Genomic DNA, 21,925 nt, shown 5'->3' with positions numbered 1-21,925 from the left:
TCTTAAAGTTAGATTTTCTTAATGCCAATCTCATTGTCTTAAACTTAGTTTAGAATAACTTTTAACCTGAAAAGTATCTTTCTGGAAGAGAGTACTTAACAGCTGTAAATTAACGTTTTAATGACATGTGATTAAGTCTTCTGTTTAAAAGATGAGCTGTTAAATCAGACAAAAATAGAAATCCAACCAAATGAGTGTCACTACACCGAAAAGTCTTTGTAATACAGGACAAAAAGACTGCTTTACAAATAAATTGTATTTCATAGTTCCAATCAGTGTTCTTAAAAGACATTCCTACTGCAAAAAGTCAGCATTTCTTTAGCCTATTATTTAGGTTTTGAAGTACCTGGAATACCGGCCTCATTCTTAAAATATAAGGATTCTTTTGCAGTAAATATTACAAGACTTGTAAAAATTAGTTTTCTACTTCATATGGAATTTCTGAAAATTACAGCAGACACCTTTTACAATAACACACTGAAAAAAAAGTTTAGTATTTTTGTTTGTCTACTCAAAACTCAAGAAGGCAGTAATACAATGTAAGTCAGTACTGTGTGGTTTGAAAATTTTCTCCAGACAACACAGAATAGCAACATAAAACTACCACAGAAGACTGTCATAATTTTGAGACAACTCACTTGAAAATAAGTAACCAGGGACACCTTTACTTTTCTGTTTAAAAATGTCAGTTATTTGAACACTAATTTTATAGACTCATCCCAGGCTTCTATGTGCACTCAGAGAATATAAATTTGCTCTATGTAATTTTATTGCAATGTGTAAGACAATGAGACAGGCATGTGTACATTTTAAAAATTACACTAATCACCTCTTCTGAAACACTGTCTGATGATGCTGCCTTTTGTTGTTGTTGCTGCTTCTTGAGCACTGCTGATCTTTGCACAGCAAGTATACTTGGACTAGACTTCCAAAACTAAACAGGAATAGATGCAAGAGTCAGTTAAACATACTGAAAGTCTCCAGTTTACTACTTTCCTAAGCATCTTATCAATTAAAAAAATTCACTACAGAACACTGCATTAACTAACAATATCAAACAGCTTTTTAAAGTTGTAAGATTTCTACAAAAAAGAATGTTATATGCTAATCACCAGGATAATTAACGCAACTTGTTTAATATAGTCGTGTAGGTAATTGTTAAAGCAAAACTTTATAAAGTATACATTTTTAAATCCACACAGATAAATTCTTGCAGATTGCTTAACTGCTATGATTTTGTTTCACACATTAATACTTAAGTACATGGGAAAAAAAATTAACAGAGAATGCTAAACAGTCTTCAGTTCTTGGTGTAACTGATCTATAACATTCTTCATAAATACGGTACATCAGTCCATAAGCATGGGAGAGTGTAGGTAATTCTGGCCCACTGGATTGAAGAGATTATTCAACACTACTTTTTCCTGGATTTTGCTGATTTATTCATAAAGAAAGCTAACTGTTTGTAAACTTGAAATTTTTATACAACTATTTATTGATACAATGAAACTAAGCATTAGAGAAACAATGTAAAAACAGAATTCAGAAATAATATGTATTTTTCTCTTCCATACATTTCAGTAAATTAGTGCATGCTTCTGTATGATGAAATTTAGGTAGGCTTTTAACTCAAAGTACTTAAAAATGTGAGAATTTTAAAAGCACAAATGTAATTACTTACATGAGAAACCTGCCCAATGTTTAAGGCAGCAAAGTACATGCTTTCACTAACCCATTCAAGAAAAAAATCTAATTAAGAACACTTCATTACCTTATTTTATTTTTAAAAGGAACATTGCTCTTTAAAATAATTTCAAAATATTTATCTAGTATTTCCTTGCTACCCTTCATCAAAGGATTCATTTATCTGCTTACCTCAGATCCATCAACTTTTGGTGGTTTAGATTGAATTTGTTTTTTCTCTCTAGATGTGTCAGACTCTGATTCTGATTGAGTGCCTGACTCTGAACCAGAGTCAGAGTCACTGCTGCCTGACTGGCTGCTGCTTCCGTCACTACTGCTTCCAGAGCTTGAACCAGATCCAGAAGCTGATGCTGACCCAGAATCATCATCTGATCGGCTGCAATGACAAGTTAGGAGAATATTACCCAGCTGCCAAAGTAACAGGATTAAAAAAGTCACCTTAGGTTTTCCAATAACTCAACTGTTAAGTCAGACAAACAAGTGGGTAGCACACAAATGGAGGCAGTCGACTAAAAAAGTTGAGTTGAATAAAGCTAAAAATAAACACGGAATAAGAAGTCAAAGTGTAATTAGATACTCTATGTGAAGCCAAAATAAAGATAAAGCAAAACCATTCAAATTGATACGGCAGTGTCACACACAGGAATTATAAGTGGTAGAAATGCTTTGTAGTCACACAAACTGTAGAGTTTCACTCCCTTCAAAATACCCGCTTACTGCTCAAATGCCATATTAGCTAGCAGTTTAGTCTATCTCACAAAGGCCTATCCAATATTGTTTTCAATTTTCATAAATCAGTGGCAGTCCTTAAAACAAAACAAAAAAGCTACACAGACTGTCCTCTTCTGTTGAAAGAGCAGACAAAATTCTACCACACAGACAACTGAATTTGTCAGAGGTGGTATGACTTGTGCCAAAGCACTTTCTCTGGCACACACTTGACCTGTCTAAATTATGTCATTTGTATATTCATTTTATACCAGATTTAACTTAGTTAGAACACACAGTAATTAAATATTTTATGACCATTCAAAAACTTCACAGCATTGTTTTTTCTAGAACAACTTCACAGAGTAGATGAGTTTGAAACTTTAGTAAAACTCCTCACTAGATTAATACTGCATTTCAAAGATATCTTGAGAAAGAAACACCACAGAGCAAAATAATTTTGAATTATGTACACACTGACACAAATGCTTAAAAATCAGAGCAAACATGAAGCCTGAACTGAAAATATTAAAGCCAAAACTTTATCAAAGCCTAGTTAATCTCTGCCAGCGCAATTAATCTGGCTGACAGTCAGCTGGAGGTGAGGTGGGGGAGAGGGGAGACTGATCATCTGCCCCAGAACATACTTAACTATTCCAAAACTGCAAAACAAAGCAAAACGACTCCTCTGCTTTTGCTGCCACCAACAAAACTGTGCCAACAAAGAAATGAAGCTGTTCATTAACTGACCCCTGCAGAGTGCACCTCTATTAGCCATCTGCAACCAGCAATCATGAAATAAAGAGGGGCAAAGTGAACACAGTGAAGCTTCCTTGCTCTGCAGGGCAAGATGTGGAGAAACATGTTGCTACTGGGTTCCTTGCACTTGCTGAGAGGAAAACTGGGAAACAACAAGCCTGCTCTGAAATTTCAAACTTCTTTCATCAAAGTCTTACTTCAGGCATGGTGCTATAACACTAACCTCACTTGCTCAAAAAGCAGGTTACAGAATATGACACTACAATATATGACCGGAGGTTAAATGACACCAGAAATTAATGGCACACAGTTAATGACTGGCTTCTTAAGAGATTTTCATTGTAATAGAGTTTTTGCACACAACTATTACCTTACTCTAAATACTGGGTGAATCACACCTTTATAAAACAACCGTATTTCTCAGCAAAGCAAAATGCCTTAAGTACATGTCAGGGGGACTACAGAAGGCAGCACTAACTGTAAATGAAGATATATAGAAGAAAACTCAACACGGAGAGACACAAGAAAATACCAGTTGAAGTTCCATTCATAAAAAGTTACCAGAAATATGTAAATGCTACAGAACCTTGAAAGAGGGTAAAGGAATCAAGTACTTTCATGCAGGACAAGGCTTGCTCGAAGAGGACAGTAATAATGCGGATTACCAAATCAAAAATTTATGCAAAACACTAAGCCATACAGATGGTAATTAAGTTAGCTTTCCATACAGCAGTAAAATAGTTCACACATACTAACCAGCACTAACTTCACAGTGCTAACCATAGGTTCAATTGCACACAGAGACAGAAGCAACCAAAACAAAGTGCCTGTTTTCTAAGGTAGCTTGGGGAAACCAATACTGGAGTAAGATACCTTGGCCAACTTGCTAACATTATAGGAAATATCTAAACCAGATATAGAAGAGAATGGTGGAGAGATAAGAGAAAAGATGAAAACCAAAATAGTTTACTTAGATAAGTAAGCAAGAATTGCACGGATTAGATAGAATTACAGAATCATTAAGATTGGAAGACTGTCAAGATCATCCAGTGAACTCAGCACTATCACTGTAACTCCTAAACCGCATCACCTAGCACCAGACTAAATGCCTCTTGGACATCTCCAGGGATAAACAATTGATGGGGAGTTTTAAGTTGTTTAATGTTTTTCACAGGAATTGAGTGTAAGTTCAAAACCAAAGAGACTGAAATAGGGAAAATAAAACTCTAGTGGATAATGCTATTTGCTGTAGAGTTGGATGCGAAAAAACAGCTAATGCCAAATCTTATTATTTACTAAGAGATCAGCTAGTTATCATCTAAGGTCTCTGTTAAACAATACCAACATGTCAATATGTGGATATTGATGCAGATCACACAGTATTCAAAGAAAAAACACAGGCACCTTATCTTGCCAGCTAGCTCTCATCAAAGCTCTGAGTCTGGTAATGAATTCCCATGAGAAGGACCAGCAAAGTAAGTGCTATTCCATAATCCCTGCTTCTCAAAATAAATTGGCCCGATTTGGAGAAGAGCAGCCTAATACAACTGCATCACAACTCAAAGTAACACCTGACAAAGTGAAAATCTTAATTCAACCACATTACTAATAAATGCAAGACTACAAAACAAACTTATACTCAGAAGTTAAAAGAATGGGGAGAGAAATTAGTGCAATTACAAGAAGAAAAAACAAATAATAAAGTTCACCACAACTGATTTAGAGTTGCTCTAATGATACTATGCATGAAGGACAACATAGGGTCCCTACCAGGGATTAACATATGGTACACAGAACAGGAAAAAACTGTCATATGAAATTCAAAGACTATAGCATCAATAATATCTTACTAAGCTTTCTTATCCCACAGTGTTGAATCAGAACAAGGGGGAAAGACAAACTGAGCAGCCTGAAGTCATTTTACAACTAAGGTAACGACAACGACTTGCTGGAACACTTATCGAAGTTTAGTAAGCTATGTCAGTTTACATACATGCATAAAATGTTTGAAATTAGCTTAAAAAAGCTCTACAGGAGTTCAAATACACAAAGTTATTGTGATGAGCTTACTTCAACTATAATCATCCAAATTAATTCAGTTGTGTGAAACTGGTGTGAACTGCAAGTTCTGCCTCTGCACCATATGCTCCCAGATATCTTCATGGAACTACAGTGCATATTAAAAAAATTAGGTAAGAATAAAAAACAGGTCTTCATTTCTACTGAATAGCAAAAATCTTCCCTGTTTCCAGGGAACTTTCCACAGGACAAGTAACTAACAGGCTCTGAGGGCCATCAAAGCAATGTTCCTTTTATCATGTACTTTCATACACTGTTTCAACCTGAAACTTGGAGGCACACAGACAGCACTGTACATCAGAAATCTAAAGCTCTCGTTTGCAAAGGAGGCAGAAAGTGGAATAATAAATAAATAAATAAATAAATAAATAAATACAAATTGCAGATCTTTAAGACAGTATAGAGAAGCAATGTCTGCATGAGATATAACACCTACAAATCCCCAATAGCTGCAACAGTCCATACATCAAAGGACTTTCTTTCCTCCACAGAAATATGAAGAATTTAAACCAACAGTAACAGTGATGGGGCACATAAGGCAAAAAACACACCTATAGTAAGAACTACAGGTTTAGGGCTCAGTTTGCAGTGTGTAAAGTATTTTCAATGTTAGAGAGAGCATTAATATTTTTCTTTCTATCTTATAAGTCAAAGATCCAAAAGAGAACATGTTTATGCAAAGATAAAAATATTATACACTCCTGGATGCATACTGTCCCTTTGCTTTTCCTGTACTTAAAAAAAAAATATCTAGCACTTCCAATGATAATCTTTTGTATAACACAGCAGTTTAAAGAAAACATTTTTGTATCAACCAAAAAAAAAAACCACCCTTCTATTGTCTAACAGGACTAGCTATCTATTCAAACAGAAACTGAATAGAATTTTTCAGCCTAAGAATTAGTTCTTAATTAGTTCTAAAGCTTTGTATCTACAAGGCAGACAGAAAGAACACTTTATTATGAAGTGTTTTTTTTTGTTTCTTGACATACCTCATGCAGAGCAGTTTTAGACCAATATCACACCCAGCTAATAATCTATTTCCAATGTAAATTAGTTTTCTGCAAAATACCTGCAAGAAAGCAGCAGCAGTGAAGTAAAAACATAAACCTATGTAACTTTTTCTAAAAATTAAGAAATCCACCAAAATATGCGAAGATTTACTTGGGACAAAAGGAGAAAAGTTACATAAAGAGGAGAATAAAGAACTAGGTTTCCCCTGCACCACAACAAATGGAAAAATGAAATCTATCTGTGGCGTTTTCTAGCCATGTCTCTTAAGCAGTGTCCATAATGAAAAAATGGGGCAGTGAAAATGAAATCTTACTGAAAACCCAATGTAGCAGCAGTTTTCCACTGCAACTTCTACTCAGCATAGATATTAGCAGTTTACTGTATCGTCTCAATTTAACACACAGAGACCAACGATTTCTAGCACTTTGCCTCTGCAGATGTAACATCACTGGGGCATTATCTGTACTTTTATTTTTGTTTCACATGTAGTGCTGACCTAAACAAAACTTAACTATGAGTCATTCCTTCACATTACCCCACAAGCCAGAGTGACCCTGCTTTGGTACTTAACAGTGAAACTATCTCTTAAATGCAGCCTTCCTAGTGATAAAGACAATCCATACCTCAAACTCTCGGGAAGAATACCACTAGTTACCTAAGGGCTTTATCATGTGCTAAGGAGCCAGCCTTTTAGCTGCAGTATTTGCTGTAAGGCGTTCTTTGAAAGAGAAACAGATTTCCCCTCTCCCAGCCTCACCACACCCTGAGGAGACAACAGTGGCTCATGAAGATGATGTTTTTTAAAGAGGAGCGCACAGGAGGTGTGCAAGACAACTCGTGGGGGTATGTAAAGAATATACTGAAACTGGTATTTAACTTATTTTTATCTAAGACAAACAAAAAACCCAAAACAGAGCAACCCATGAAATAAAAAAAACAAAACAAAAAAACCACCAAACCCCAAACCGCAAATTCAACTCTACAAACCTGCAAATATTTCATATGTGGTTTGACACTTGTAAGCTCACTCAGCCCATATGTCTGATGGGCCAGTGTCACATAAGGCAGTTGAGGGCCCTGGGGGAAGTATGTGCTCCACAACCCAGATGGGTGTGAGTGCTGTGATCAATCCATTCCTTCTGTGTGCAGTGAGACAAACTGCAGCTGGTCTCTGCCTGATAAGGTGGATTCATGGATAGTATTACTTAGTTTTAACTAAACTGACCCTTACAGAATGGAGAAGTACTTTAAAGAGTCCTGTAAGGAAACAATGGACTGAAGGTACTGTGAGTGCATGTGAAAAGAAAATGACAACGCTGACACTTCTACTGCAGTACAAGCTCTTCATAGGCTATACTCCAAGGTAACAATGACAATTTAGTGACATCTGACAAGAAGCTGGATTAAAGAAAATTTCAATTATCAAGACTATTCAAAATATGACTTACCAAAGTTAACAATTAGTCTTACCCTATCTTGAGATATTAGCCAATGGTACCACAAAACCATCAAAATTAGCAAGACATCCGAAAACTAAAAACTAACCATCCAGAACACAAAGATAAACCTTCATTTTTTTCCAGCAATGTTTCAAAAAATGCAATAGTCAATCCTGTACTTTAAAAAATGTCCCTTAATTTAATTATATATGTTTAGTAGCCTGCACTAAGGCTATCCTACTTAAGATCAAGGGGAAAAAAACTACATGCCATAAGATAATTGAGATTTTGTTGCTTAAAAATAGCTAAAATAATGCATGGAAAACTACAGTGACAAACTGAAGCACATTTTTTTGTCAGCAAATGGTGTTGAAAGAAAACATAGAAAACATTCCTGAAGATTTGAAGAAACAAATTAATATTAGAACAAATCATTCATTTCAGGAAGTTTGCTGTATAGTTGGATCAAAACACAGATGCTCCTAACATGTCCCAAATTCGGGACTTTCAATAGTGAGGTACGCAAAAAACTACTTTTCCTAAATCACTAAAGCAAAAGCATTAGAGAAATAATTTTATCAACAGTAAACTACTTTTATTAAAAAAGAAAAAAAAAAGGTTTCATGAAAAAAACTCTGTAAATGAAACTAGCAATGTGTGGTTGCTTTCACTGGTAAGAGATTGCAGTAACAAAATAAATTCATCCACTCCATCAACAATAGGCAAGCTATTGCAGCAAGGAATCTGAAGTCACTAATGTTCCTAATTTTACGAAAACAAGTCCACTAAATATTAAAACATTCACAAAACTTTGTAGCAAGATAGGAAATTAACATAAAAAAATATTTATACCATAAGAGATTGAACTGCTAAGAAGCATTGTTGACCAGGAATATTAGTTTTGGGTGAGTTCTGAGGGTGTTGTTTGTTTGTTTTATAAAGAAGAGTGTTTTGAATATACTGACCATTTCTGTGGAAACAATTTGTTACCAGTAGTATGCTACCTAGCAGATATTTTTGAAAAAATAAACAGACTTTATGTAACCCTTCCAAGTGAAGGTGGCATTCTAACAGTGGAAAAGCAGCTGCTTTTCAAAAGAAACTCAAGCCACAGAGATAGGATTTTGAAAACAGATATTTGGAAAGGTTTCCATCATTATGTGATCCTATTACTAAAACCAATGCAATGCACATCACCTAAAAAAAGCTATTGTATCTATACACATTAAAAGATGGGAGACAAAAATTTCCAGCCTTTTAAAAAATCTTTCAAAACATTTCAATGGGTTTTGAACCTGTTTGTTAAACACATGAAAACTGCAATCCCTTCACTTTAATATGACGAAATGACTGACAGGGTAGTTTGAAATTTACTAAACAAAACTTAAGAAAAACCTTTGCATAATTAGCTGATGGGTTTGAAAAAAGTAGTACTATGACTCAGTAAGTGCAGTAAACAATACACTTCTTCCATCTGAAGCCATGTATCTTTGCTAGGTATCTTCTTCAGATGTGCTAGTCACTAAAATAAACTTAATGAAGAACCATACCTTCAAACCACTGTGTCACAAAATGTTAAACCAAGATATTACTAAACAAGAATATTCTTAGTATTTTTTTAGTAAGTGCTAAAAGGGTTATTTTACCAATAAAAACCTAATATTTTCAGATATTAAATCCTTATCTCATACTTTTAAATTTTCTTTTTCTTGTCTAGTGCAAGTATTACTACATGTATATACATCATGAAAGAACGATATATACATTGAAATGCATGCTGAAATATTGACAGGAGTGTGCAACCAACAATTTTGGAGACCACTGCACTAAGGGATAAAAAAAAAAGGTAAAGGAGAGATGTCCTCCTATCTCCTTAACCCAGATATATTAAGCAAGCCTTGATTATTAAAAATGAACATCAATCTGTAATCCCTTTTGCAGAGTTAACTATGACCCTCTTTCACATGAGAAGTAATTCAGATAAAATCCTAGTATGCCAGATGCTAAACTTAAGAGTAAAAATGGAATTACTTAAGAAAAGGATATACATTTACACACAAGCATTCAAGGAGAGCATTTACATGTCATGTCCTCATAGTAAAAGGGGAACACAGAAATAAGGAACACAGAGCTGTAAAATCTCTCTTTAACTTCTCCTACCTTTGCTCTGAGTTACAGAAATATTTACACAATTCATACTGGTAACAGTATGCACTGCCACACTCTGAAAACACATTCAATCCTCACCAATACATTCACCTAATGGTGAGGGTATATAAAAATAACTTTTTCTGACATTGATATTGCTGCCCTATCCAATGTCCCCTATGGTGTCAGTACCATCCACAGAAAGAATGAACAGAGCTTTTCTAAACAGCCTCTGCCATCATAAACACTCTTAAGCATCTATGAAGATGTGGAAAGAAACAAGCAAGAATGATCAAGAAGTATCTCTTGAGACAGCTGTTCTGAAACTGAAGCATAAACCAGTGGAAATCAACATAAAATCTCGGAAAAGACCCTAAACCAATTTAAAATGAAAAAGGTGTCTTTTGCAGTATTCAATTTCAGCACATTTACTATATGGTGTAATACCATCTCTCTCCTTTTCTACGTCACGTGGCAGGGATGTGACTAATAAAATGGGCAACAACATAGAGAACTTGTAGCACACTGCAGTGGCTACCAGCACCACTGCAAATTTAGAGCCTGTTTATCAGTATTTTAAATGGAATTGTTTGAGTTTTTGAAGATCATAGGAAAATACATACAGAAGTTTCAGACAGATTTTTAGTAGCTCAGCTGACATTTTCTTCATCTGAAATAGGACACTCCAACATCCAGCTATAACAAGGCAAAAATAATTATCAGAGCATGAAGACAAGGTATCTCGTATTTTAACAAGTAATCTCTGATTTAAACAACTTGTATTAGCGGAATTCCAGAAATTTTTTAACGTTCCTTGAAGTGGAAAAGGAAAGGATATGTGAAATAAGAAGAAAGTATGTATTTTCTGAAAATACTCAATGGAAGCTACCACTGCAAACCAAATGATAAGTGAAACTATTTCATACTGTGCTAAAATTTGACTTTTAAAATCATTGCTACAATAAGGACCAAAATCTTTCTGACAGAAAGGCACTTTACTTGCATTAAAGAAATAATGCAATAAAGTTCTGCAAAAAAGGTATTAAAAACACAGAGAGGTAACAGTAAAGTAGACATAATACCTGCTTGCTTTCTTTTTCATGTTTGCCTGTGGGATTCTTTAACTTTGAATCTTCAAAGGCATAGTCTACAAGCAATTTATTTTCTAGCCAAAGAACTTTAACTGTCAGCTGACATAGTTTAAATAGTGTCTGTAATTTGACCAACTTTCCTTGCAACAAGTAATGCCCATTAGGGCAAAGTAACACCACTGACTTTCTCAAAATTCATCACCTGAACTGACATTAAAAATTACTGAGATTCTGGTGTCATATCTCTACAGGGGGAATGCAAGGAACATTGAGTATTTCCTCAAACACTGATTGGAATACTGTCATAATTAGCTGTCTGTTGCTTTATAATGCTACAAAAATACTGTCTCAGGAACAGGGCTTCTGGGTCCCTCTCTTAAGAGTTCCTTTAACAGAAAAAGGGATGCCAAGTGTTATTTCTTGACAATTCTTCCTGTACAAGCCAGGGTCTTTGCTTAAGTTGCTCTGCTGGAAACAGTTCAGCAAAGCACAAAAGTGGATACCTTACCCACACTCCTAAGGTGGAATAGGACAGATGGCCTAGATACAACTTAAGCAGCCTTTTCCTTTCCAGGTGCATCTGTATCTACTTTTTCTTTCTTCCTGATTAAAGCCTGATTAAAACTGATAACTAAAAGAAAACTCCACTATTTTTAGGGCAGCACAAATTAGGATCTACCTCTGCCTCTCCCTCAGCCTTTCCAAACTTAGTCAAGATTGTCTCTCTACAGGACAGTAAAAAGTTGGAACTCATTTTTTTCACTCAAGTCTCCGAGCAGAACAGTCACTTCACCTAACATAATCAGAGAAACTATTAGCATTACAGACTTCGTTCTCAGTTAACTGAGAATGTTTGTCATGAATCAAATTCACCCTACTTTACCATGTCACATTATCTCTACCCCTTCCTTGCTCTGGTCTCATACTGTTGACCTCTTCTAACCAATTTTACCTTATTGTCCAACTTGACTTTTTTCCTTGCCCTCTTCCCAGACAACTGGATTCCAAGGAGCCAAATGGCTACAGAAATCATAAACACTATCAAGACCAGAACAGGAAGTGCAGATGCAAACAGGGAAAAACAAGTTATGCTACAGAAAAGAGGTGTTAATATAATAGATACAGTAATAGAATATTTACTAAGATTAGAATATTTACTAAGATTAACCACTAAAGTCCATTTATGCTTCTACGAACTTAACTCCATTATCCAAAACAAAATTTAAGTCTGTCTTCTGTACCATATAAGCCTTCTTCCCTCCTCCACCTCCAAGCAAATTACATGTATTACTTATTTTTTGGTAATATGAAAATGTCATTATGTGTTTAAAAGTGCTCCTGAATAAAAAACCTTACATTGCATTCACTTTGCTGAACTGAAATAGAAAAAACAAACACTCAAAAACCCAGCCTCCCCTCTTCAAACTAAACGAAGACAGTAATATAAAAGACTGCCTAACAGTGGACCCTCATAAGGATATGGAAAATATAAACAAACATGATGGATAAAGCCCAAATGAAAATCTCCTTGGTACTGCTGAAGTGAGACTATTTATTCACCGTGCAAACAAACCCCAGTAACAATGAAAAATTCAGCAGTCAGCAGTAAGTTTCAGTAGCAGGACACCGGCATACTCTGAAAACGAACAGCAGGTCTCAGGATGGAAGCTCTACAGAAAAAATTAGTTTCATGTATGCTGACAAACTGAGGTGTAAAGTCTAGAAAAAGCAATTTCCAGGATATGCCCCTAAGAAACCTTTTACCTCTAGCTCTTAATAGTTCCATCTGTACAGCGGCATGTCAAATCTGATTTGGTATGGAATTTAGACACACTGAAGGAATTTGTCAGTTTTATTTTTATGATCACTGTCTCTGGGTTCCCCCTACAAGTTCACAATTCTATGCCTGAACGCACTATTTATTTGCAATTTTTTTGAAATAAAAGCAACATATGTTAAAGAAGATAACAAAGCAGGTAACAGGTTAAAACAAATGTATTTTTTTCCAGCTCCGCCAAATAAATACCTATGTAATGAAACCAGGGAATGCTTTAGGGAAATGATGGGCTTAAAGCAAGTATCCGGCCACAGAGCCATGTTTAGCTGTTTCAAAACCAGGTGCCCCTTAGAGGATCATACAATGAGAAACTGGGCACTAGGAATACAAATCCTAAAATGGAAAGCTAAACAAGTCACATTTCAAAAAAGCTGACAGAAAATTTAGACTCTTGTCTAGGATAATAACTGATCCAAGAACAGCTAATCTAATATCACTGATTTCAAGTGCATTCACTAGACAACGTGACCTGACTGATCTTCTGTTTCAAGGCCAGCAAGACAGAGTACAACTTAAGCAAAACAAAGTTCAACACACTAAAAAAGAAAGAGATTACTATCTGCAGAGTCTTTGAAACATATCTGAGATGACAATGGACTGTGTCCTTTGCTGCTTGGTTTTTGGGTTTTTTTAAAACAAGCTGAAGGAAGAAAAGCACTGGAATATGAGGAGCCCATTCAAAATGCACAGAAGTAACAGATACTAAATGCCAAACTCGTAAAATAGCAAGTAAGTTTCTACAGGTAAATGCTTTGTAAATAGTACACTTCTCTAGTTTTATTTCTTCAAGAAATCTTAACTATATAACTTAATTATAATGCATAAGGTAGATTTATCTTGTTCGTCACTGCCAGTAAAGAACAGAGGGCACAAAGAATATAATGTTCAATCTGCCAATTGTTATTTCCTGTCCTCAGCTATTAAAGAGTATGAACTCAACTGAGTTTTCTTGGTATGGGCTAACACATTGCATTTCCTGTCCTGCAGACTAATTATCTGCTGCTACTACTGTAAACAAAGCAATGTTACCAAAATTAAACAGATTACCTACCAGCTTTCATGACCCTATGAGCTACACTGCAAGTCTTCATTTGAAAAATGCAAGTCATACTTCTTAGGAGCACAAGGAAGTTCCAGGAACCCTTCACAGGCAGGAGGTATCAATGATTATGCCGGGGTCTACTACTTTGTTGTGTAATATGAGCAACCTTTAACACACAGCTGGATCCAGCAGCAACACAGTGATGTCTTTACCAGAAGCTCCTTAGAGACCAGCAGCAAAAAAGTATTAAATGGAATTAAAAAAAAAATAAAATAAAGCCAGTTGAAGCCAGCTGAGGGGCCTCATCTGGACAGGCCTGATGCATACACAGCTGGTATCACAAAACTTTCAGTTTGTCTTGAGGAACACGAAAAGCTTGCATCAGCTAAAATCTTGAGACTCTCAGAATAGAGGAATTCAATTTAAAATATGTGGCACAGGTATGTGGTATCCAGTTGGGTTAGACAAAAACCACGGAAAAACTCAGCAGAAGTTCAAAATCAAACTTAAGATCACATGCAGATCAAGAGCCAGACCATGAATTTTTTTTTTTTTTTCTTCTAGTTGGAAAGGTTTCTAGGAAAAAAACCATGTCTGGATACATGCACTATCTGAACTCTTCCAAAAAGAATTGAAAAGATGCTTTTAACTTGGATTTGGACACCTTACCATGCTTTTATATGCTTAATTCTGTAAGAGATTATTCCTGATAAAAATAATAATTTGTTAATTAAAGAGATTTGTTTCTATTAATTTGTTAATTAAAGAGAAACTACTGCAAAGAGCTTGCTTTATACACTATATAGTACATATACGTATGTAAAGAGCTTGCTTTATACACTATATAGTACATATATGTATGTGTGTCTATATATATATATCTGTGTATAGATATATATATACTATATGCTACCAACAGTTTTCTTTACCATTCAGGTACTTTTGTTGATCTGAGAATTCCCGTGCATTAAGTATGTATCTAAATATATATTGTTTTATATATGCTCTCTCTTGCTGAATACATATATTTTAACTAATATTATCTATGAAACTCCTACTAAAAAGTAGTAGTGCATGTGAGTAATTCTGCAAATATGCTTGATCAATTTCTATTTTAACTCTCACTTAGACTTCAGGAAAGCAAGAACGTAAAGTCAAAGCTTTCAACAAATCTTTTTTTACTTTCTATGGAAAGTATGCATTTATATAGTAAATGAAGCCTGTTGACTAAGTCCTTACTCTTTACTTAATTACGTGGTCCACAAACAACACAATCCACAAAACTAATTAAATACACTGAAATTACTATCTTCTCTTAAAATTACTTTTCAAGTGTGTAAAGACTTGTAGAAGTCTTTGGTATTAGGCAGCTGTTTCCTGCTTACTGCAAAAATGGCCAGTTACCTTCCACTCAAGCTACAGTGAGAACATGCCTTTTTACCTAGGAAAGGAAGGTATGCTCAAGTCCTTTATGTCTTGTTCTGCAGAAACATGTAAGAGCAAATACATGGGAAATCAGATTGTTATTCAAATAGTGCCAACATTTCATTGCTGCAGTCCCTGTTCTACCTGGCACTTGACTTGCAGTTCAGGTACAACTGCCCTTCCTTGCTGATTAAGCTTTCTTATTACTATGTAATTCAAATGTATATATTCATATTGAAGTTTGTACCCTGAATTGTTCTGAATACTGTCAAGAACGCTATACAAAGATGCTCCTCTTGAGTAAGCTTCTTAGCGTACTACCAGTAAGTCTTGGTGTCTACACTCACTTGCTATCCAGATGAACAATAACTGTGATATTTTAGCTTGAGCTACTCAAAAACATTACAGAATACTTATTTCAAGTAAAAAAGAAGCTGGAAAGTAGACTCCACTGTGATTACTGGAAAGACATTGGAACACCAAGCAACAAGACTAGTTAACAATGTTTACAGTAACTTCCATCATGCTCAGTTCTAGTACTGATTTAGAGCTTCAAAGGTTGCTGGAATAGGCAAGGAAAGTCCAAATGGCATGGCTGTGCACTTCTCCACCTGCAGCAAAACAATGTCAGGACCAACACATGCAACCACAGAAAGTTTTCTAGTGATCTAGCAGACAGATTAATAGATGTAACTCTGGAAAGGTATGAAGCAGTGTGGCGAAAGCTATGAAGCACTGTGGCAAACTGTTCATTCTTCTCACTTCCGAAAAAAAAAAAATAAAAATCACCTCCACAGCTAGATACAGTGAATAAAAGACAACTACAATCCCTTACCACAGTGCATCAAGTCAAAGGTCTATGATCAGTCTCTGCTCCAGCCCTCCCAGTGCTAAGAATACCACAAGCTTTCCACAACTTTTTCAAGTCATGGTGTTTCCATAACACACCATGTGCTGTATTTTTTTAAATGCAGCCATGATCCACTGCTTAACTTTCTGAAGTAATCATGGTGACTCCCCTACATCCCATTGTTATTATCACTCCAAAATGACAGCAATTGAAGTTGACACCATGCACCAAAGGAAATGGCTTTACTGCACTTGCAAAGTATCAAATTTGCAAACTGACACAAATTTTCAAAGACTTCTCCTAGTTAACACCAATGCTCCTGGTAGATAATTACTATTCACTTCTTTTTTCCTACTAATTCTTGAATTTGATCCCCTATGCAATTTATTCTCCAGCAGCAATTCTCAATTGCTTTCTTCACTAATTTCACTTCCACCCTTAGCATTCTGAACAGAATGGGATCACTATAAGATTAGTAAACTTATTCTGTTGCAAATTTCTACCTGCACTCTCTGAAATTCACATTTCCAGATCTGAAGGACAATTACAGCAACACTTCCCAGGTTACAGTTAACTATCTGTCCATAACTGCAGCTTGCTAAGGCACCTCACCTCACAGTGAAAATCATCTAGAGTACTGGAAAACTACAAATTAAAGTAAAAAGAACAACTCAGCTATAACCCAAAGATAAGTCATATAAAAATATTCTGCATTATTTTAATAATGGAACTAGGTTAGACAGAGGAGGGTTCCATGATTCAAAATAGCAAGTTTTCTCGCTTCACTTGCATGAACAGCTTTCTGATAATGAACATGAAAACAAATTTTCCAAGGCCTGCCTGTGAATTAGACTATGGGGTTATCAAGTGATACAAGCCTAGGAAAAACAGTTGTTTCAATTTTAATTTTTTTTTTAATTTTAAGATGTGCTCAACAGGACATTTAAGATGAAGAATAAAGTCTCGCTTCCCAGGCAAATATGAAGTTTTGAGTACTGTGCATCCTCCTGATACTTACTTTTCATTAAATACATGGGAGCTTTATGACATTGAATTGTTTTAGGCTTATGATCTGCTGCAGCTTTTGAATAACTTTGATATACAGATATTTATGGGCAATCATAGCTCAATACAAAATAGTTTCTCCATAGACCTTTAGCAAGGTGGTTTCTCTCAAGTAGTAGGGAAATTCACACACTACTTGTCCCAGGTAGGTTCATGTTTGTTGGAACATTTTGCTTTGTCTTTTTTAAGTAACAAGCAATATTTTGCCCCAGAAGAGAATCCAAATTTGTTTGTTAACTGTAACAGTATCAGCTTTATAGGAAGCAGAAATCTTCAAAAATTACTGTATGCTAGAGCTTATGAATTATTCACAAAATCGAAAATCTACTGTCTTTCCATGTTTAACTACTGTTTCCATGTATAAGAGGAAGTTTGACATAAATATACACAAGAATTTAAAAAGTCTCTTTAGTTTCACTGTTTGTAAATTTCTTTGTGATCTGCACCCAGGGTCACCTAAAACAATTCTCTCTTCCTTGCCTTCCCAGTCCATCATACATTGCACAAGTTTGATGGCCAGCACATGCTGGCTGATTAGCTGGCAGGTATATGCTCTTCATTTCTTCTCTTGAGGCAATCATTCAGATCTCGTTCTACCCAACTAGAAGTTTCATAGTCTGCAGAATGCAGTCTTCTTTATGGCCCTCTGACTGACAGAATTAACTAACCAGTTCAACAGGCTATAATCTGACAGGAAGAGGGGCAGAAAAATAGCACAGTCACAAACCACCTCTTGCAGGAGAAGTCTAAGACTCACCTTTTATTGCCAAGTTGATTATTAAACATCTAGGTTCATCATATTTCCAGTTTTAGAAATATAAACTTTGTAGTGCAGGAGGGGCTTTTTGAACTTGGAACTGTTCTAGTAAGTGAACTTTATTCCACCCCTACAAACTGGCTGTCACCCTGCAGGGACGCAAGGACATTCTAATCAGGCTCTTCCAAACACTTGATGGAAACTATAATTTGACATTAGAGGACTGATTTTAGGTTTCTTTTTAAGTTAAGAACATGGCTGGAAAACAGCCCTTTCACTTCCAAAAACAAATACAAAGTTAACACTTTCAGCTATACTAGTCTGACAGCTCTGAAGAACAACTGAATCATAAAGTATTTAATTTCAAAAACCGGAGTGAACCACTGCCTCTTAGAAGACACCCTAATTAGGGTTTTATACATTTATTACACATGTGTGCCTTGCACTTTACAGAGGATAGCTTTAACCTTTTAATTCAATGTTTTTGATACTTCAAGAACTTTTTTCCTCAAGAGAGATACTATTCTGCTGGATATCGACATGGCTTTAATACTACTTTAGCTTTATTATGTAAGACACACACATGATCACTCCCATTCTTAGCTGAAATGATGTGAAAGTAACAAGCAGATTAAGCACCTGTAAGAAAGCAAAGTCAGTCTTCCTAACTATGATCTACCTGCTAACCACCACATATAAGCATTCAAATATAAATTAGTTTTAGTAAACAAAATATAAGAAAATACACAGCCAAGAATAACTGAAATAATCAAGTGCTTACCTTGACTCTCCACTACTGTTTCTTACACTTTCTTCATCACTGTGCCCATTCATTGTAAATATTAAAAAGTTTAAAAAAATAAATAAAAGTCCACTCAAGTTACAAGGTAGATATCAGGAATCCACTTCTTGCTACTCTGTATGTTTTCCAGATGCTGTACGTGCTTGCTTTAGTGTTCTCAGTGGGTACTCAAGATTTCTCCCAAAATACCTAAAATCAGAAAAGAAAACATTAACACAATTCTAAAGCATGTGTGCAATTAAAGACATACCAAAAATAAAATGGGTTTTTTTCCACTAACACTGAAAGGGGGTTATGTTTGACATCATGTCTGTAACTCAAAAATAGCATTTTTGTGTGTGTTACCTGCTCATGGCTGATCATTTTATCACCATTTCCCTTTCTGAGACAAAAAAAAATAAATTCCTGCTCTCTGTGAAAACAACAGAAAATAATGTCCAGAGAACAGCAGGTCATCATGTTAGTTATTTTTAAAAAACTGGAAGATCTAAATAAAATACACAAAATGCAGGGAAAATGTCTTGCATTTTGACTGCAGTGGGGCCCTAGCATATATTTTTTTTGCCATCATACTTCTTTATGCAACTTTTCATGGATGGTGCTATTAAGATGGCAATTTCTGCTGAACTACTAGCTGCAGAATAGGAAAAAATACATAAATTACATTTTCTTTAGTACTGCAGGGTGAGAACAGCTTACTGGCTATCTCCACTGTACGTCATGTCTTAACTTTGGGCATACTATTGAATTTAGGACAAAACAGATCTAAATATTAAAGAAAAAATGCTTACTTGAAAAGATAGGTAATATTAATGTTCTGCTAAGATCTGCTTAGAGAAATGTATTCCATGCACAAAACATAGTGGAACATGCACAAACCATTTCCAGGAACACACGTAATGCTACCCACTTGCAGCTGTGGGAAGGAGCAGGAAGATAAAAGACTGTACTGTTTAACACGAGCTCCCACTAAATCAAACCAGCAAGATCCCTAAGATGGAATGATCATTATTCCATATACATCAGTCTCCTACTCCAGATCACTACACAGTCAGTATGCGATTCAGCCAGAGAAAGTTTAGGCGCACGGTAAAGGGGCCGCAAGTGTAAGCTCAGTGATAATCAGATCAACTTGCGCCCAAACACTTAGCGGAGCGAAGGCGATTAGGGTCTTACCTGCCCCGGGGTGCTCCCCAGGAACAAGCCACAGCCCAACCCCGAGGCCATCGAGGCGGTGGTGAGGGAACTCTCGCTCTGGGGCGGGCACTGCCCTGCTCTCACACGGCCGGGCTGCTACGGCCAGCAAACAATGGCGATGATGGACGGGGTCGCGATCGGAAGGAGCCCCGTAGCCACAGCGGGGTCGCGATGCGTGACCGGGGACCCCGCGGGAGAGCAGGGGGCGCGCCGGGCGATCCCGCGCCGGCACGAACGGCCGCGCCTTGGGCACCCGGTAAACACCGCGGGCGGCGGCAAAACTTTCTCCCCGCCGCCCGTTCTCTGCTCCAGGCTGACCCGATCTCGACTCTCATCCTCTGCCGCCCGCGCCGCTCTCTCGCTGCCCGCCCACAGGGAGTGCGGGCAGGGCCGCCCGCCCGCTCCGCTATCGGCGCGGCCTGCACGGGCGCCGCTCGCTAGCAGCGCTTCCAAGGCCACCGCCGCCGCCCTCCACGATCGCTTCCCCCGGCGCCCCCCACGGCCCGGAGCGGAGACGCGGCCGCTCTCGGGCTGCCCGGGCGGCTCCGCACTGGCTCCCCCCGCAGGAGAGCGCGGGAGCGGCTCAACCGCACTGCCCACCTCGGCCCCGGAGAATCCCTCCCTCTCTCAGCGGAGAACAGGGAGCGGGTCCGAGGAGCCAGCCCGGCGGAGGGCATCCACCCCCCTCGCGACCGGCAGCGGGGCCGCATTTCCTCCGCACCGCCCGCCCCCCTTCTGGCTTCCATCTCCGGCAGCTGCACGGCTCCCGGTCGGCGAAGGGAGCCATGGCGGCCTCTGCCTACCTGCGGTGCGTGGGGCCCGGCCGGCCCAGTCCTCCCCGGGCCCCCCCCACGGCCCGAGGCCTCGCTGCGCCCCCCGGGACGTACTGCCGTTCGTACTGCAGCCCCGGGTCGCGGGCGGCTCCCGCGGCCGCGGCGGGCCTGGGCGGCCGCCGCTGCTCTTGCCGGCTCCGCGCTGCCCGGGCCACGGGCTTGGTCGCTCCGCCACTCGAACAATGGGGTCCGGACCACGCTGGGAGGGGTGCAGGGAGAACAGAGTTGGCGCCGCTCCGCCGCCGACTCCTAAATCCTGCCGACCGCCGCCATCACGCCGCCGCTCCGCTCAGCCTCCCCCTCCCGCGGTCGGATGGAAACCCCGGGCGTGATGTCAGCCCTGCGCCCTGGGACCGACCGGCAGCGGGAGGAGGAGCCTCGGGCGGGGGCGACGAGCAGCAGCAGCGCCGCCGCCGGGCCTCGCTCCGCGCGGCGGAAGCAGTGCGGTCGCGCTGTGGCGCGCTTGGCCACAGCTCCTGCCGCCATCCGCCTTTACCTTTCTTCTGCCATGAGCTGAGCGCCGTGGTCACAGCCCGGAGCGGGCCACCTGGCACTGCGCTGCGCGGTGCGCAGGGGTTTTGTTGGCGGTTTTCGGTATAAAATCACGGCCCGACAACAAACGCGACGGCGTTTCTCACTTTACGCGGTCACAAGCGGCCCTGGGGCGTACTTAGGGAGGTTTGGACTATCCCCTGGCAGGGAGCTGGCCTTCCTCCTTGGATGCAAACATCTACGCGCGGTCTTATGCCCGCTTCTAGCCAGTGATCGGCGTGGTTTTAAGGAGATGCGCGGTAGTTATTGAAAAAAGAACAACCCAACCCCGAAAAAAAAACAACAAACCACGAGCAAAAAAGTCATTTGCGTGTCCAAATGTTCCCAGAGTGGTAACGGAAAGTAGCAGCAGAGTGAGAGTGTGCTGTAAGCAACACAACACGGCGCTGGAAAGTGGAAGCAGCTTACCTGCCTTCTTCCCCGGGAAAGCACACCTGTGCTGTAGGGCTCTGTTACTCTGCTAGAGGATTGTGCGGACATTACTGACTGACGTCTGGCACCAGATCTTTGGACACCCTGCAAGGGTGAAAGAGGTCAGATCAGCAGAAAAACATAGTTTTCTCATCAACGAAGGAGATGCTGAAGGAAGCTACTCACCGTGTGGGTATACGGGAGGAAGATGG

The 21,925-nt window shown here is 38.6% G+C and overlaps 1 protein-coding gene across 10 annotated transcripts in view; it reads right to left on the bottom strand.

Annotated features, from left to right (window-relative positions):
• The window catches only part of CHD1 (chromodomain helicase DNA binding protein 1), a 54,728-nt gene extending 33,627 nt beyond the window's left edge, over window positions 1–21,101 (bottom strand). For 5 of the 10 annotated variants that reach the window (XM_058825996.1, XM_058825989.1, XM_058825992.1 and 2 more), the window contains exons 1-4: window positions 20,721–21,101; window positions 18,700–18,909; window positions 1,876–2,080; window positions 830–934 (exon numbers count right to left, since the gene is read on the bottom strand). In XM_058825996.1, coding sequence (XP_058681979.1) covers window positions 830–934; window positions 1,876–2,080; window positions 18,700–18,752 — 363 coding nt within the window. In that variant the 5' untranslated portion in view covers window positions 18,753–18,909; window positions 20,721–21,101. Of the gene's footprint in view, window positions 1–829; window positions 935–1,875; window positions 2,081–17,918; window positions 18,047–18,699; window positions 18,910–20,720 lie in introns of those variants that run through there. The other 5 variants (XM_058825995.1, XM_058825999.1, XM_058825991.1 and 2 more) reach the window with 4 other exon arrangements.
• Window positions 21,102–21,925: the final 824 nt, after the last annotated feature.

The sequence above is a fragment of the Poecile atricapillus genome, chromosome Z, assembly GCF_030490865.1.
Source record: "Poecile atricapillus isolate bPoeAtr1 chromosome Z, bPoeAtr1.hap1, whole genome shotgun sequence".
Lineage (NCBI taxonomy): Eukaryota > Metazoa > Chordata > Aves > Passeriformes > Paridae > Poecile > Poecile atricapillus.
This window is presented reverse-complemented; position numbering and strand designations above follow the sequence as displayed.